At 35.8% G+C, this 15,154-nt stretch overlaps 2 protein-coding genes and 1 long non-coding RNA gene across 5 annotated transcripts in view; 2 read left to right on the top strand and 1 right to left on the bottom strand.

Annotated features, from left to right (window-relative positions):
* Positions 1–2,779, top strand: part of cpsf1 (cleavage and polyadenylation specific factor 1) — a 23,402-nt gene extending 20,623 nt beyond the window's left edge. The window contains exons 37-38 of the mRNA XM_039681135.2: positions 369–507; positions 1,848–2,779. Coding sequence (XP_039537069.2) covers positions 369–507; positions 1,848–1,895 — 187 coding nt within the window. The 3' untranslated portion in view covers positions 1,896–2,779. The remainder of the gene's footprint in view (positions 1–368; positions 508–1,847) is intronic.
* On the bottom strand, positions 2,304–15,154 carry adck5 (aarF domain containing kinase 5). Of its 3 annotated transcripts, none has more exons than XM_039681140.2 (15): positions 15,034–15,154; positions 11,928–12,019; positions 11,698–11,847; positions 10,749–10,824; positions 10,220–10,420; positions 9,160–9,300; positions 8,882–8,995; positions 7,328–7,459; positions 5,788–5,871; positions 5,629–5,710; positions 5,457–5,535; positions 5,285–5,376; positions 4,447–4,699; positions 4,124–4,240; positions 2,304–3,024 (listed from the first exon to the last, which is right to left on the bottom strand). In XM_039681140.2, the coding sequence occupies exons 1-15, from the start codon at positions 15,055–15,057 to the stop codon at positions 2,922–2,924; spliced, it is 1,740 nt and encodes a 579-aa protein (XP_039537074.2). In that variant the 5' UTR covers positions 15,058–15,154; the 3' UTR covers positions 2,304–2,921. The 3 variants fall into 3 exon arrangements, with proteins under 3 accessions (XP_039537074.2, XP_039537073.2, XP_088978678.1); XM_039681139.2 differs by lacking the exon at positions 15,034–15,154 and adding an exon at positions 12,980–13,426; XM_089122552.1 differs by lacking the exons at positions 11,698–11,847; positions 11,928–12,019; positions 15,034–15,154 and having other exon boundaries at positions 10,220–10,415.
* On the top strand, positions 5,606–11,796 carry LOC148971009 (uncharacterized). Its single transcript, XR_016147212.1, has 3 exons — positions 5,606–5,738; positions 6,185–6,271; positions 11,680–11,796. It is a non-coding gene; the product is annotated as an uncharacterized LOC148971009 (long non-coding RNA).

Below are 15,154 nucleotides of genomic sequence, written 5' to 3'. Positions count from 1 at the left end.
CACCTCCTGTGTAAATTATTTTGAAAATCAGTCAGAAAAATATGGAAACTAGAGATTGTAAGCTTTCAAATGATATATAGTTTGTCAATATTACTTAAGGTCTTTTCTAAGATATTATTGTTTTAAAAATATAATGGCAAGCGTCCCACCTGTGGGACGGTGACAGTTAACAATTGATATGAATTAATACTTGGTCAATGGACAGACATGCGAGCAAATTTTACTCATGTGAGCATTTTATTAAAAGCCAATAAATATCTTAGGGCTGAGCATAACTAAAAATATATATTCAGTAAAAGACATTTCCTGGCATTTCTGTTGCGTATTTTAGTGCACCTCTCAGCATTTCCTACTGTGTATTGCTGCAGGATGCTGCACTACGATCGGCGGACGTTGCAGAACGCTGTGAAGAACATTCTGGACGGAGAGCTGCTGAATAAGTACCTGTACCTCAGCACCATGGAGCGAAGCGAACTGGCCAAGAAGATCGGCACAACGTCAGACATTGTGAGTGCTTACTGTAACACTTTACCTCAGTGAATGAAACACTTTCAGTGCAGTGACAATTATGAGCAAGTTCTGGAAATATATAATCATTTTATAAGTAAGCAGTAATAGAGTGCCGAAGTTACGACGTCACTCTGTAGGCCAAAACGCGGAAGTGAGTTAGCATTTTAGCACTCCCGGTTCCCTCGCTCTATGGGAAGTCTATGGGATTTTTGAATGGGTTTTTGCTAAATCGCCTGAAATAAGGTCTGTGGTGAACAGAGCCTCTAAATATTTTCACGTTTTGATCTATGACATAAAACACACAGTTATAACCAGCTTGTGGTTTATTGTGTCTTTTTAAAAAACTTTATATAGGCTTCAAAATGTATACATTTTGGATTAACTAGTAAAGATTATCTTGATAGACAAAACCTGTAAGGGTCACAACTCTTTGTTGAACACTGATCTTATTTTTTTGTGATTTTCCAGAAGTCTATGGGAAAAATGCATTGGTTTTCGATCGAGGGAACCCATGCGCCGCTAGCTTCCGAGTTGTCCTACAAAGTGACGTCATCACTTCTGCACTCTATTGTGCTGGAAACGTAGCGCCTTTTTTATAAATTCAAAAAACAAGAACTTGATATAAATTAACCTGTGCTTCTAAAAAATGCAGCTCTGGGAATGAAATAGCTCCTAAAGAAGCCGAAGCACTAGCTGAACGTGGCCAAAAAACAAACATTATGAGTTTGTCGTGTTCAAGTGTTTTGTTGTTGGAAAGAATAGGAACCTTGGAGTGCAGGTTCATTCTTACCTATTTCTTGGGGAAATTTAACTAGTCAAAATTGATAGAAAATGTGTAGTCAATATCTAATGGATGTTGGATATATAGCATCCCATTGATTGGCAACCATCTAAACCATCATTCTAGATAGCTTGCTGATGATTCTGGAAATTCAGGCAAATAAATGCAATTTTCACTAATAGAAATACATACAGTATGCATAAAATTTATTCTTATATTGAATTATTTTTTATTTCTATTATTATGTTTTGTAATTAAAAAAAAAACGTTCCCCTCTTTTTTATTTTTTTTAAATGACTATATAGTTTCTATTTAAAAGTTTAAGTTACATTTTATTTTATTTAACGTGTTTAAAGTAAAGTTGCTTATGAAAGGCAGCATTAAATATCTGGCATCACTGCATGCCTCATGGCCAATCAAATGAGAGACCTAGACTTGTTGTTGAATCAAATACTACAGTAATTACCTGAAGTAATTAAAGCAGCGCTGACTGTAATATTCTCCACGTTTTCCTTCCTTCCTTCCGGTTCATGAGCTATTCTGCTCTGTGTTTCAGATCTTGGATGATCTTCTGGAGATTGACAGAGTAACGGCTCACTTCTGAAGAGCTGCTACTCTCTCAATGCATTTCATCAGCTGAAGTTTCCCATTCTGCCTGCTCTTTTATATTTCAGTGTTTTGATAGAAAATCAGAAAACTAAACTTTGTCATACTGTTATTTTTTTGTTGCGTGAAGTAAGGAAATGCAGTAAATGGCATTGTATTTCATGGATTATTTTGTAAGTAAAAACCAAAAGAAAATGAACACATTTTGCATCTTGACATTCAGTACGGAGAAGTTTTTAAAGGTTTAAAAACTTTTTAAAGTTTTTTTTTTTTTTTAAATATATTACTTCCAATTGAACAGATTAAATGCTTTTAAGGCTTTTTAAGAAAACCTCGGGAACCTTGTGAGATACAAGAGCATCAGTTTTTACTCTGGAAAATCCAAACATTACACAAAACTGAAATGATAGCCTCTTATAAATGATTTATTTTCTAAATACATTCCATTGAAGATTTATTACCATTGACTGACTGTAAAAATGATTTACACACACATTTTTGACAGTGCAACACCTCTCAGCATCAACTACATATTCGCCATCAATTAATCAGTGAAATCCATATAAATACAAAACAACCTGGCACAATTATTTAACTACAAGTAGTAAAATTTTTTTTTTAAATTGTCATTGCAATAAATCGTTAAACCTCGTGAGGTAAAAGCTTTTAAGCATAAACATTTACTTTGTTCAGAGTGATTTTCCCCCCATTAATGCCACCGTTAAATGATCATCATGAATCATTTTAGTGTTTCTGAGGCCTATAAAAGAAATGAATGCAGGTCTCACTGCTTCTTGAAAGAAAGAGGTATTTTAAATGCTGGAACATCATAATTGATAAAAGCTAAATTAAAGCTGTGATCATCTTTAATTAAATTAAATTGTGTTGTGCTTATTTCAAAGAAAAGCAACACAGAGAGAGGATCCTTAGAGCCCAAGTTCAAGTGAAACTCATTATAAGAACAAACAGCACTGAGAGCGAAGCCATATCCAACACGAGTGAAACCACGCTCAGAGGTGACGCTTCATTTCAGAAACTGATACACGTCCTGGTCCAGCGTGATGATATTGCAGTAAGACAGCAGCTTAAGCAGAGAGTGAGTGACACTCATCAGCGCCATCTCTGACCTGGAGGAACACACAATGACGTCTGATGCTTGTTACACACAAACAATACGGTTGCCATATGGGCTAAAAGCACAAGATTGATTCCAGTTTAATATTAGTTTCATCTGCCACTGAGATATCAAATCATGATATGTATAGAATACGTATTTCAAATATGTAATATATATATATATAATACAAATATGTATTTCCGTCAGGTTGGATACTGGTAATTATGGTGCGTTCGTGTGCTATGGTAATTATGGTAAATACCAAAAACCAATGTGGAAAAGGCACATGAACACTAGGTAATTCGTAGAATATTTTAATGCACGAGTAGCCGAGATGATTTCACAAAAACTGTCTTCATTACAACTCGCCAAAATAAAAGTTTAGTTTAATTTGAGGAAACTATTATACACCCTAGAATGTAGAGTAGATTAAAAGTAATAATAATAATATCAATAATAATTATTCAAACTTAAAGGAATATCAATTGTAAAGTTTTCATTTCTAAAACTGTTGTTCATCACTTTGCCAAAAATTTAAAGAATTATTACATTTTTAGTAAATTAAATTTTAAAAGATTAAATAATTGCTCGTGTTTTATGCCTTCATTTGATTATATCTAATGTTTTTTTTATTCTATTAAATTATAAATCCAGAAAAAATTCAAACATCATTTAAACGTTATTAAAATAAATATTATTTGAATAAATCCCTAAATTCTTAAAATTTTTATGAATCCAATTAATTATACATGCTTTTTAATGATTCAAATGGCAAGTTAGTATTTCCCATTTAAATGTAATTTTTGTTCAACTTTGTATACGTTTATGCTTTCAATTAATTATCCAATTAATTATACATGCTTTTTAATGATCCAATTGCAAGTTTGGAGCAAAAAAAAGTATAGTATTTCCTAAATGTAATTTTTGTTCAACTTTGAATAAATAAATTGGTTAAATTGTATACGTATATACTTTCAATTAATTAGACAAGCTTTTTAATTTCTAAAATTGAATCCAGAATTTTTTTTAGAAAAATAAATAAATAAATAAATAAAAACAATTTTTGAAGAAAAAATAAATCAGATTTCATAGGGTTCTAGTGTCATCACCTTAAAGCGAACTCAAACTTGACGCTCTCCCAAAAGGACCAGAACCAGCGGAAGACTGACAGTCTGGGAAGAATCCTGGTGTCATCGGCCAGAGTTCTGCCCCATCCTCTCACAGCACTGAAACACAGTCCTTTTATATTAATTAAAATGATGGATGGCAGATCAAAATTCTAAACTGAACCATAAATAGGAAAACTTACAAGAGGCAGAAGTTATTCTACAGTATTCAAGAAGGAATAGGACATTAAAAAGAATAGAAATACATCGATTTTTAGGTCAATACTAGAGCTTAGGAGGTGCTAGTCCTTTCATAAGTCCCCTACCACTTGGCCATGATGAAGTAGCGGTCGACTGGAGCTCCCAGAGTGATGTTGATGCAGCGGACCGTGTTAATGTTCCTGAACACCAGCAGCATGGGCCGCGGCATGGACTTCAACACCTGCATGATTTGATCAAAGCGGTTCATGGCCATGTCACGCATGTAAGACGTCTCCTCCCGAGTCAAGATGTTACCCAGCCCCATTTCCCACATGTTGATTGGCCGCTGCAGAAGCATCTCACTGAACAGGAAGTATTCTGGGAAGGTCCAGCGAGATGCAATGAATACCATAATATCAAAATACTATTTTTAATAGGGGTGTAACAATACATAGCGTCACAAAATACAAAAATGCAACAATATGTATCGTGGATAGTTCTCCAAAAATTACATTTTACAAAGTTTTAGTGTCAGTACTACATTAAACTACTGTATATAATGTATAACGGAATACTTTTGGGCCCTGATAATGCCAAATGTATTATGTTACCAGTAAAAAGTGTCCAACATTATTTTCAATATATCTAGTCAGTGACAGTGTAAGCATATTTGTCTAAAATAATTCTGTATTTTCAGCTTCAGAATCATGAATATTTGTAGTCTGGTGTCACTATTGTCCTGTGTATTGGGTTACCAGCTTATTCATTTCCACCCCAATGTTACACCAAATTTAGCATTTTAATCAATTTTCTGTTAACCTTTTACTATATGTCTGAGTTCAGTATCGTGATATGTATCGAATCGTGACATGAGGGTATCGTTACACTCCTACTTTTTACAATAAGTGAAATATTATTACAATTAAGTTTTCTATTGTAATATATTTTAAAATAGAGCTTTACCTTTGACCCCGAGCTGATTTGCATATGTCTTCATGCCGGCTTCATCCCGCAGGATTATGGATCGCCACAGCTGACACAGAGCCGTCCTGTCACTGATGGAGAGAGAGAGTGAGTATTTCCTGTCACCTGTTTCCTGTTTCACGTTGATCCCAGTGACTGGAGTGATTCTCACCTTTTACTGAGGTTTTCATACAGCCCATGATCCAACAGAACTAACTCAGCTTTTTTATCTGGACCTCTTCTTACCAGTACTAAAATGAGCAAGATTAGTCACGAAGGGATTTTGAGCATCATTATATGTATTCATTCATTCCCATTATTAAGTGTAATTACAGTAATCTCACCATTTCCCGGATGAGGATCAGCGTGAATAAAGCCGGTGTAAAAGATCTGCTCTGCGAATGTGCGGACGAGTTTTTCAGCTGCCTGAGGAAATCATGGACCTTTAACGGAGGTGATGTGAGGCAGTTCAGTTGATTTCTAATAGACGGCATTAAACTCACGTCTTTTAGACTCAGTCCCTGACGCTGAATCTCCTCCACGTTGTCGATTTTGCATCCATCGCAGAACTCTGCTGTAAGGACTCTCTACATGGGCACAAAGTCATAGTTAGTCTCCATTTACACTACCAGTCAAAACGTTTTGGATCTGTAAGATTTTTAATGTTTTTAAAAGAAGTCTCTTCTGCTCACCAAGGCTGCATTCATTTGATTAAATATACAAAAATGTATTCATTGTTATGACAATTTAAAAAGATCATATTCCTGTGATCATTCCCATTACTCCAGTCTTCAGTGTCACCTGATCAGAAATCATTCTAATATGCGGATTTGATGCTAAAAAAACACTAATTATTATTATAAATGTTGATTTTTTTTTTCTTTACTTTAACAACGGAAGACTTGTCCATCATGTTCGAGCCAGAGCGAGCGAGTTGAAAAAGACGACGACGAACCTGCAGAGCAACGTCTTCATATGGATGCGGTGGTATGTAACGTTAACTGTATTGTGTCATTAGTGAAAGTCGACTATTTCTCTCGTTAAAACAAGCACACTGACAAGATAAATGAGAAAAAATCTGTATTGATAATATGATACGTTTAGAAAAGCATCAGAAAACACAGCAGCTAAATGAACAGAACAATAATACTGCAGACGTGTAACTTTACTTCAAGACAAAAACAAACAAAGAGAGGCACTGCTAAACCACGACCAGTACTTTATTTCTTATTAACGATTTTTACAGCTTATCGAAATGCTCTGTTTCTGTTTTGGTTTCAAAATATGACCAAAACAGAATATAAAGATATAAACGAAGCATCTGAAGAGAGTAATTTGAACTTTTCTGTACTTATAAACACTCCAAATATATATATATATATATGTACTTATAAACACTCCAAATAAATATACAATCCAAAATGTATTTAAGGGCTAATAAAGTGGATTTAGCATGATATGTCCCCTATAACAGAAAAAAAGAACAGCATTTATTTGAAATAGAATGCATTGTAAAATTATAAATGTCTTTACTATAACTTTTGATCAATTTAATTCATTCTTGATGAATAAATGTCTTGATTTCTTTTCCTTCCCCCCCCCCCCAAAAAAAAAAATAAAATAAAAATTCTTACTGACCCCAAACTTTTGAATGGTAGTGTTAATAAAGATTTATATTTCACTTTCTATTCAACAAAGAATAACTTTAAATAACTGTTCTGAACATTGATGATAAGAAATGTTTCTTGAGTATCAAATCATCATATTAGAATGATTTCTGTAGGATCATGTGACACTGAAGACTGGAGTAATGATGCTGTAAATTCAGCTTTGATCACATTAAACTTCACTATATATTCACATAGAAACAGCTGTTTTAAATTGTACAAATATTTCACAATATTACTTTTTTTGTGTATTATTAATCATCAAATAATTGCAGCCTTGGTGAAGAGAAGAGACTACTTTTATAACCATTAAAAATCATACCGAACTGAAACGTTAGACCAAAGAAACACTTCCCCGTCACACGAAGATTCTCACCTTGCTGGTCAGATCCCAGAATACTTTGGGCACGACGATAAATTTAAAATGCTTGAGTTCCTCCGCGCAACGTTCAGAGTTCCTGCCTTCATTCTCAAAGTCCAGCTCTTGTGCCAGTGTTCCTTTCAAGTCCTACCAGCATCATGGAGAAAAATACAGAAACAATGAGAGATTGTCTCCATCCGTGTTAACCTGACTGCATTATATACTACAATACACGGATTCATTCAGAATTACGAAACACAAACACATGACAGATAAAACATTCTGCTGAATGTGTGTGGAAACAGCGTTAATGTGACGATGTACAAATACAACGTGCGATCAGTGCGTCGAGAGCACACATTAACCCGGTTTGTGCATCAATAACAGACTCACGCGTGCTGTACGTCACCGCAGACGTATTTAACCCTTGTGCATCAGTTAAAAAAAGTTACACATAGGTAAAAGAGGACAAAAATGTCCATGTCAAAAAACTGTCATAAAAATGTGACGCTTTGGAGCACAGACTTAAGTTTGGTATCATTTTAAAGAAGACCCTTTGCAGATTATTGCTGAAGTAAAAAAATAATAATAAGTGAATAAAAAAAAAAGTTTATGAAAATTATTTATAAAAAATACTTTATATAAAATATATATTTTATAAATCAGGTTGAACTCAAAACTGCAATAAAATCAAAGCCATAAATCTAAATAGGTTGTGTTCCAAATTTGAGGATGATATCTCAAAAAATGAGCTTTCAGTAACAGTTTGTTTGGGCGTAGTAACATATTTTCCCCATTGGGTGCCAGCAAAACCCCACTGGAGCTCACAGTGATTGGATTTGTTATTTGCAGTTTTTCTCTCTCAGTATTACAAACACACTCATATTTTTTTATAACACGCATACCAACCACACTCTGACATCCATACCAACACACCCACACAAATATCGTTGCATAATTTATCCAGTTGGCTCTATAATATGCCGAAGCAGAAAACAGGAATAAAGCGATATTTGTTTTATAGGCCAAACTTTAAAAAAATGGCACCATCTGATAAAAAAATAGTAAAAAATAAAAATTTGAAGCCTTGCCTCTTAAAAAAAGCCTCTTAACTAAGATTGCATAATTTTATAGTTAACTGAACCGGGGATTAAAAATGGCAGTTTTAATGGGTTTCAACGGGGACATTTTTGTCCAAAAGGTGCTGACAGGGAGTATTTTTTTTTACTTAATGCAAAAAAATTTTTTTTTTTTAAGAAAATGACGGTGAAATAGTAAAATTATAATAAAAATGCACACCTGTGCCAAGTTTTTTGCAGTTAGCTTTAACACAGGCAAAGTGATCAAAAAAACAAAACTGAAAAGGACAAAAATGTCCATAAGGATGCACAAGGGTTAACCTCATTACAATCCATCTAAAACTCACTAACGAGACTCGAGTTTGCTTTATCCGGTCATGAAAAGTAGTTTGTGTATCATCTGGCCAGCGGTGGGACGTTTTAACACTCCTTTCAGTCTCTAGTTTTGAGAGTAAGGTTTGATTTCATGCATTATATTTCACGCACTGACCTGTAAGACCCAGCGGAAGCCAAAGCTGGGGTGCATGGATTTCACAATGTCCAACAAAATCTCCAGAGTCCTGATATCTCCATCAAAGCGATCCCTGAGATCAATATACTGCACCTGACCAACACACATCGACAGATCCTCATAACAACACATGCATCATTGGATCACCTGTTCTTGCAATACTGCACTGGACTATCAAATCACGTTTAACCGATTAAAATATCATCCATCAAACTGATGAATCAAGGAAAATGTCATCATGTGCAGCCCTAAAACACCTTTACAGCCACGGGTGTCCCATCATGCAGTTCGGCCTTGTGCACTTGAGCCAGACTCGCAGCGGCCACAGGCTCATAGTCAAACGTCCTGAACATTTGATCTGGAGTCATGCTGAAGTCCTCCTGGAATAAAGCGTCTACCTAGAACATGGATCGAGATTTATTTGATATACAAGTGATATACTGTATGTATTTAGACAGAGATTTCAGCTAAAACTTAAAGGGATAGTTCACTTTGAAATAAATTTTTGATATGTTTTAGGTTACCTCAAGGGCATCCAAGATGTAGGTATCTTTGTTTCTACAGTATTTTCAATTTTGATATTTTTAGGTCAAACCGTTCTTGTCTGTCAGTCATATAATGGAGGTCTATGGTCACCACCTCAAAGAGCATGCACAGAGAAGTCCAAATTAAACATGATTTAATGACTCGTACATGCAAGTACACATTGATGGCCTAAGACACGAAACGAGCGGTTTGTGTGAGAAAACGAACAGTGTTTAAATCGTTTTTACCTCGTGTAACCACAGCCATGTCACTGTGAAGATCTAAAAATATCTTGGCATTGGAAGACGATTCCGATATATCTAAATATGTTTAGATATTTAGATGTATCGAAATCTCTGTGTAAACAATAATGACGTACTTCCGGCGGACCATTGGACATGGTTCAGTTGGACATTGGATATCTGATTCAGATCAGTTGGACATGGCTGTGATTACAAGAGGTAAATCCGATATAAATACTGTTGGTTTTCTCACACAAACCGCTCGTTTCGTGTCTTAGGCCATCAATGTGTACTTACATTTACGAGTCATTAAATCATGTTTAATTTGGACTTCTCTGTGCATGCTCTTTGAGGTGGTGACCATAGACCTCCATTATATGACTGAAAGACAAGAACGGTTTGACCGAAAAATATCAAAATTGAAAATACTGTGGAAACAAAGACACCTACATTTTGGATGCCCTTGAGGTAAGATAAAACATATCAAAAATTAATTTCAAAGTGAACTATCCCTTTAATGTGTTCTGCTTCTTAACCTGAAGCGGCTCACCTCTTTGTATCTTCTGTTGAGCGCTTTATCTTCTAACACATGCAGGGTGCGGATGTACTCTGGAGGTAGAAGATGGTTGAATGCACACAGTCCCTGTCCCAGCTTAATATACAGGCCTCCGTTCTGGATGGCCCCGTCTACCATGTTACTGGCTGCTCTCTGATGACACGCTGACATCAGCTCCTCATACTCTGGACTGCTCTGGCGACGGGGACGGACACAGAGTTTAGAGCTCACATCGTATGGCATTTTTACTGTTTACTTGTTTTTATAACAATATTTTGCACTGGATATATGTGCATAAAACGTCATAAAGGTTTAAAAGCATAGTTCCCCCCAAAATGAAAATTCTGTCATCATTTACTCACCCTCATGTCACTTTAAATCTGTAATATAAATTTCTTTAAAATATAAAAAGATATTTTGAAAAATGCCATACAGGTTTGAAACAAAATGAGGGGTCCTTTCAAATAACTGAAGACTGAAATACCCCCAATAAATAAATATTTTTACAGGGATATAAACCTACCTCATCCAAGCCACGCAGAACAATGTTGGATGTCCACCAGTAATCTGCTGATATCATCAGCCCGACACAGAGAGACCTGACGTGACACAGAATCAGATATACATCTACATTTCAGCCTCGATACAGGTATGTCAAAACCAAAAGCAAAATCTGACATCTAGTGATCAGAGATCCTGATGGGTAATATAATGCCATTCACTAACTTTAAAAAGTTTAAGGTTTGTAAGATGTTTTTGAAAAAAAAGTTGCATACTCACAAAGACTGATTTTATCAGATCATAAATAAAGCAAAAGCAGTAAAAATGTGAAATATTATTACAATTTAAAATAGCCGTTAGCAAAACAAGTATATTGTAAAACTTTAAATTTATTCCTGTGATGGCAAAGCTGAATTTTCAGCATTATTACTCCAGTCTTGTCAGGATCCTTCAGAAATCAGTTTAATATGCAATTTGCTGCTCGAGAAAAAAATCGTATTACTATAATATCAAGGTTGAAAACAGGTTTGAAAAGGTTTTTTTCTTGCTGAATAAGTCTTCATTTCTTTAAAAACAAATACTGACCTTTTGAATGGTAGTGTAGAAAAATAAAAATAATTAGAAAAATAATTCTACTCCGCTTCGCATCGTGACCGCATTCCCAACTCGGGTGTAACATATTAAAAGCTTTAAATTTATTCTGTAAATAAATGGCAGAGCTACGTCACCACCACCACCAGCAGAGTCTCGTATCTCTCGCTGCTTGTAATGCCGTAACGCAAGATACAAAGTATCCTATTTTCTGTTATTACAGTCAAATACGCAAAGTGATGTAGAACTGTATGCGGTCAAGACCTGCTGGAACTACTTTAGCCTTTTCCATTTAGTCAACCAATCAAGCATTCAACGCCCCTGCAGATTTTTTTATATTAAATACTGCTATTTTACACAAGCTTATTAAAGAGCTTGACCTGCAGAAGCGCCCGACTCCCTCTGCAAGTATCTTCATCTTCCTCCTCTCTCTGGGCTCCGAGACCACATATCGCACCCCGACCACGAGAGGCACCCCCGCCGAGACGGCAAACAACAGTTTCCTAAAGAGGCTGGGACTCTTTACAACTCTAGAAAAACAGAACACAAGTCTTCTTCATATACCTACTATAACATCCAGAACAGACCCCATAAAGCTAATGAAACCCACCTGTGTGAGGAGAAGAACTTCTGATGTTCTTGTGGACCTACGAGCCGAGGACACCTCCTTAACAGAGACATGTGACGCCGACACAGCCTTAACTGAAGACCAAGACAAGACAGATTAAGCACCAGTCAAACTGCAAGTTCACTCAAACATAATAATATAGGCAAAATTTGCATTTACACTGAACAAAATTATAAATGAAACACTTTTGTTTTTGCCCCTATTTTTGCTTTCAAAATTTACCTGCCACAGAGACTTTTTACCTGCCTTTTTTTTTTTGGCTCATAAAGGTGAAAAAAAAAATACCTGGGAATTTCACAATATTGTAAGAATACACATTTAAGTGCTGTCAAGTAATAGTAACTCTAAGAACATACATTTTTTATTCATTGATTTTGACACACACAACATATATATATATATATATATATATATATATATATATATATATTTATACATATATATATATATTTATACATATATATATATATTTATACATATATATATATATATATATATATATATATATATATATATATATATACTCAACAGATAGACCTACTGCAACTCGTATGTAAACAAATCACATGCGTCTGTGTTGATGGCTGATTTAGTCACTGTGTTTATTTCCACAGGATGGGGTTACAAAAGTGAAGTCAAAGCAAACCCAATGGTGGTAAACCAAACATACCAAAAATCAAATAACAAAAAAACAACAACAACATACAATAACGATGGGTCACTGCATTTGCCTCTCAAACATTTACACCGAGGTCAAGGGCTTACAGAACCTCTCACAAAACACTAACTCGCATACAGAAACATTTTTTAACTTGGTGGCCAGCACCAATTAACACATAAAGGGGGATACACAGACATATACTGGCCATTACACACAATAAACGAATATGAAAACACCCAATATACATAGACAAACACCTCAAATAATACTAATGACTTCAAATGACTTCACTTAATAAATATACTTCTAATAAACAAACAAAATAAAAGCAAGCAAAATAGTCCTTGAAGTTCCCCCCGGAGAAGAAACAAACCGGAATGGTTGTGGCCCGATCATCGGCCGGAACCATATAAATAGTCCAATGTTTCCAATCAAACCCCTTTCGATGGTGCACAGCTCACGGGACTCAGACGTGTCAAACAAACAAACAAACAAACAAAAAGAACGGTAAGAATAAACTTAAACTAAACGTTAAAGAGTGTGCGCACTTAACCCCAAACGAAAGTTTAAATAAAGTTTATTAAACCAAAATAATGTTGTTGTGTATTCTTTACTGTAAACAAATTCCATTAAATAAAATCTCAAACTGACCTGACCCAGGTTTTAACAGCTTTTAGTTACAGCGTTCAGGAACCGTTAACTATGAACTAAATTAATATTGTTATTACTGGACATTTTCTCACCGGTTCCCAACTCTCAACATGCACATTTGGAACATCTGTGCAACTGTCATTGAACTGTGTAGCCTACATTAGCTTACATTATCTCATCCCATCTCACCAAGTTTAATACTCGCACATCCAAACGTAGTCAGAAAAGGGCCTCGTCTTCTTTCTGATCGCATGAACGTTACGAAACAGTCGCTGTCATAAATCAGCCGCTCATGAACCAATTGCCATTGCCGCTAATTGTCCACTTTGTATTAAAATATAAAAAATTTCAGGCCCTGACCCCGAGTCTCCAAATACCACAAAAGTCTCCAAAAACACCCAGTAAATGTTTTTACTTTGTCGCTTTTGACAAAGAAAAAGTCGCCAGAAGGATGATTTGTTTGTGTTATAATCATTTGGGGAAAAAGGTGGCTGTACTCTCTTTGAATTGGCAAAATGCATTCTATAATATAATGATTTTCTGCATTTTTTTCACCTCCGTAATAAATATTTTGAGGGGTTTTTGCCAATTGAGAGCCACCAATTGGCAAAAAACCATCACGATTGAAAATGTGACGCTGATTTCATTTGACAGTTCAACAAACAAGGTAATAATATTAAGTCACTTATATTTTTTGACTGTTTTGGCCAATACTATTTCAGTACCGATGTTTTAAGGGATGATTGCGAGGTTGGGTGAGAGGTAACTGGCCAAAACTTCCTCAACCCGAGGCATCATCCCAGCTACAGTAGCATGTCAAAATATCTCAAGAGATGATCTGTGAGGTGTGTTTTCAGCTAAATTCAGTTCAGTTTGTACACTGAAACACAAGAATTTCCCCATCAAGGCCATGAGGGAAACGTGAAAGAAGGGGGTTGTTTGTTTGTTGAATGTTTCTAGAAGCAGGGAACACAATGTTTTTACTCAGGCGGGATGATTTGTGGACAGGTCAGGGATGTGCTCCAGCTTAAATAGATCATGATTACACAACAGCCCATAGTTCTCTTACACACAACTGCAAAAAAGGTCTGTGAGACAATCCAAACAGAGAGCTTCTGTCCAAGAAAGAGACTTTAAATCAATCCGTTTCCAAAAATGTTCAAGGTAACATCAGATCCAGTCTAAATAGTAACCCTGACAAAGCCATGGTATCACGTGGTAAACAAGTACATGAATGGAAGCACATTTTCAGGATTGATCGGTAAATTACAATATTCATGTATCCTGCTAATGGCATGCACCTTAAAAAAGTACTTAAAACACCATGGTACTACGGTGTTGCATATCCAAACTATGTGGGATTGTTATGGCACATGCAAAAGAAGAAAAAATCACGCACTGTTGGGAGTGTTACTATGGTTGGTTACCATGGAAATGGTGCTGTCAAGTGCCAGACTGCAGGACAGGCAATCTTCCCTATACTTGAACATCCGTCTTTAGTTCGGGATTTAAGTATAAAGTGATAAAAACAATTTGAAAATGACATTTTCTCTGGCCTTGACTGCTGATTCAGGATCAGACCTGCACTTCCAGACTGGATAATGACATGGAATATTTAAATGCATCTCCATTAAATCCTGAAATATGAAATCGAAATACAGTGACCTTTTGTTTCATTGAGAATCTGACTGCAGCAGGCGGCTCGAGCACATAAGAAAGTCACTGATCGATTGAACAACAGCCGAAGTGATTGGCCAACGACGATGCTGAGCTTACCGATGTAAATGTCTCTGCCGCCATGTGTCCGGTCCGGTCGGGCTGATGAAGATCGCATGAATGAGACTTCCCTCTCGCGGACACTTCCTCGCGCTTCAAGATCACGCACGCCTGTAGTTCT

This window comes from Pimephales promelas, chromosome 18, assembly GCF_988280905.1.
Source record: "Pimephales promelas chromosome 18, fPimPro1.hap1.1, whole genome shotgun sequence".
Classification (NCBI taxonomy): Eukaryota; Metazoa; Chordata; class Actinopteri; order Cypriniformes; family Leuciscidae; genus Pimephales; species Pimephales promelas.
This window is presented reverse-complemented; position numbering and strand designations above follow the sequence as displayed.

Coding starts and splice junctions, on each gene's coding strand:
- adck5 (XM_039681139.2), bottom strand. CDS start 13,015: ATGGTTCCGGCCGATGATCGGGCCACAACCATTCCG. Junction 8,996..9,159: donor GGACACCCGTGGCTGTAAAG/GTGTTTTAGGGC, acceptor TGTGTTGGTCAG/GTGCAGTATATTGATCTCAG. Junction 5,536..5,628: donor TGATCCTCATCCGGGAAATG/GTGAGATTACTG, acceptor TGCTCATTTTAG/TACTGGTAAGAAGAGGTCCA.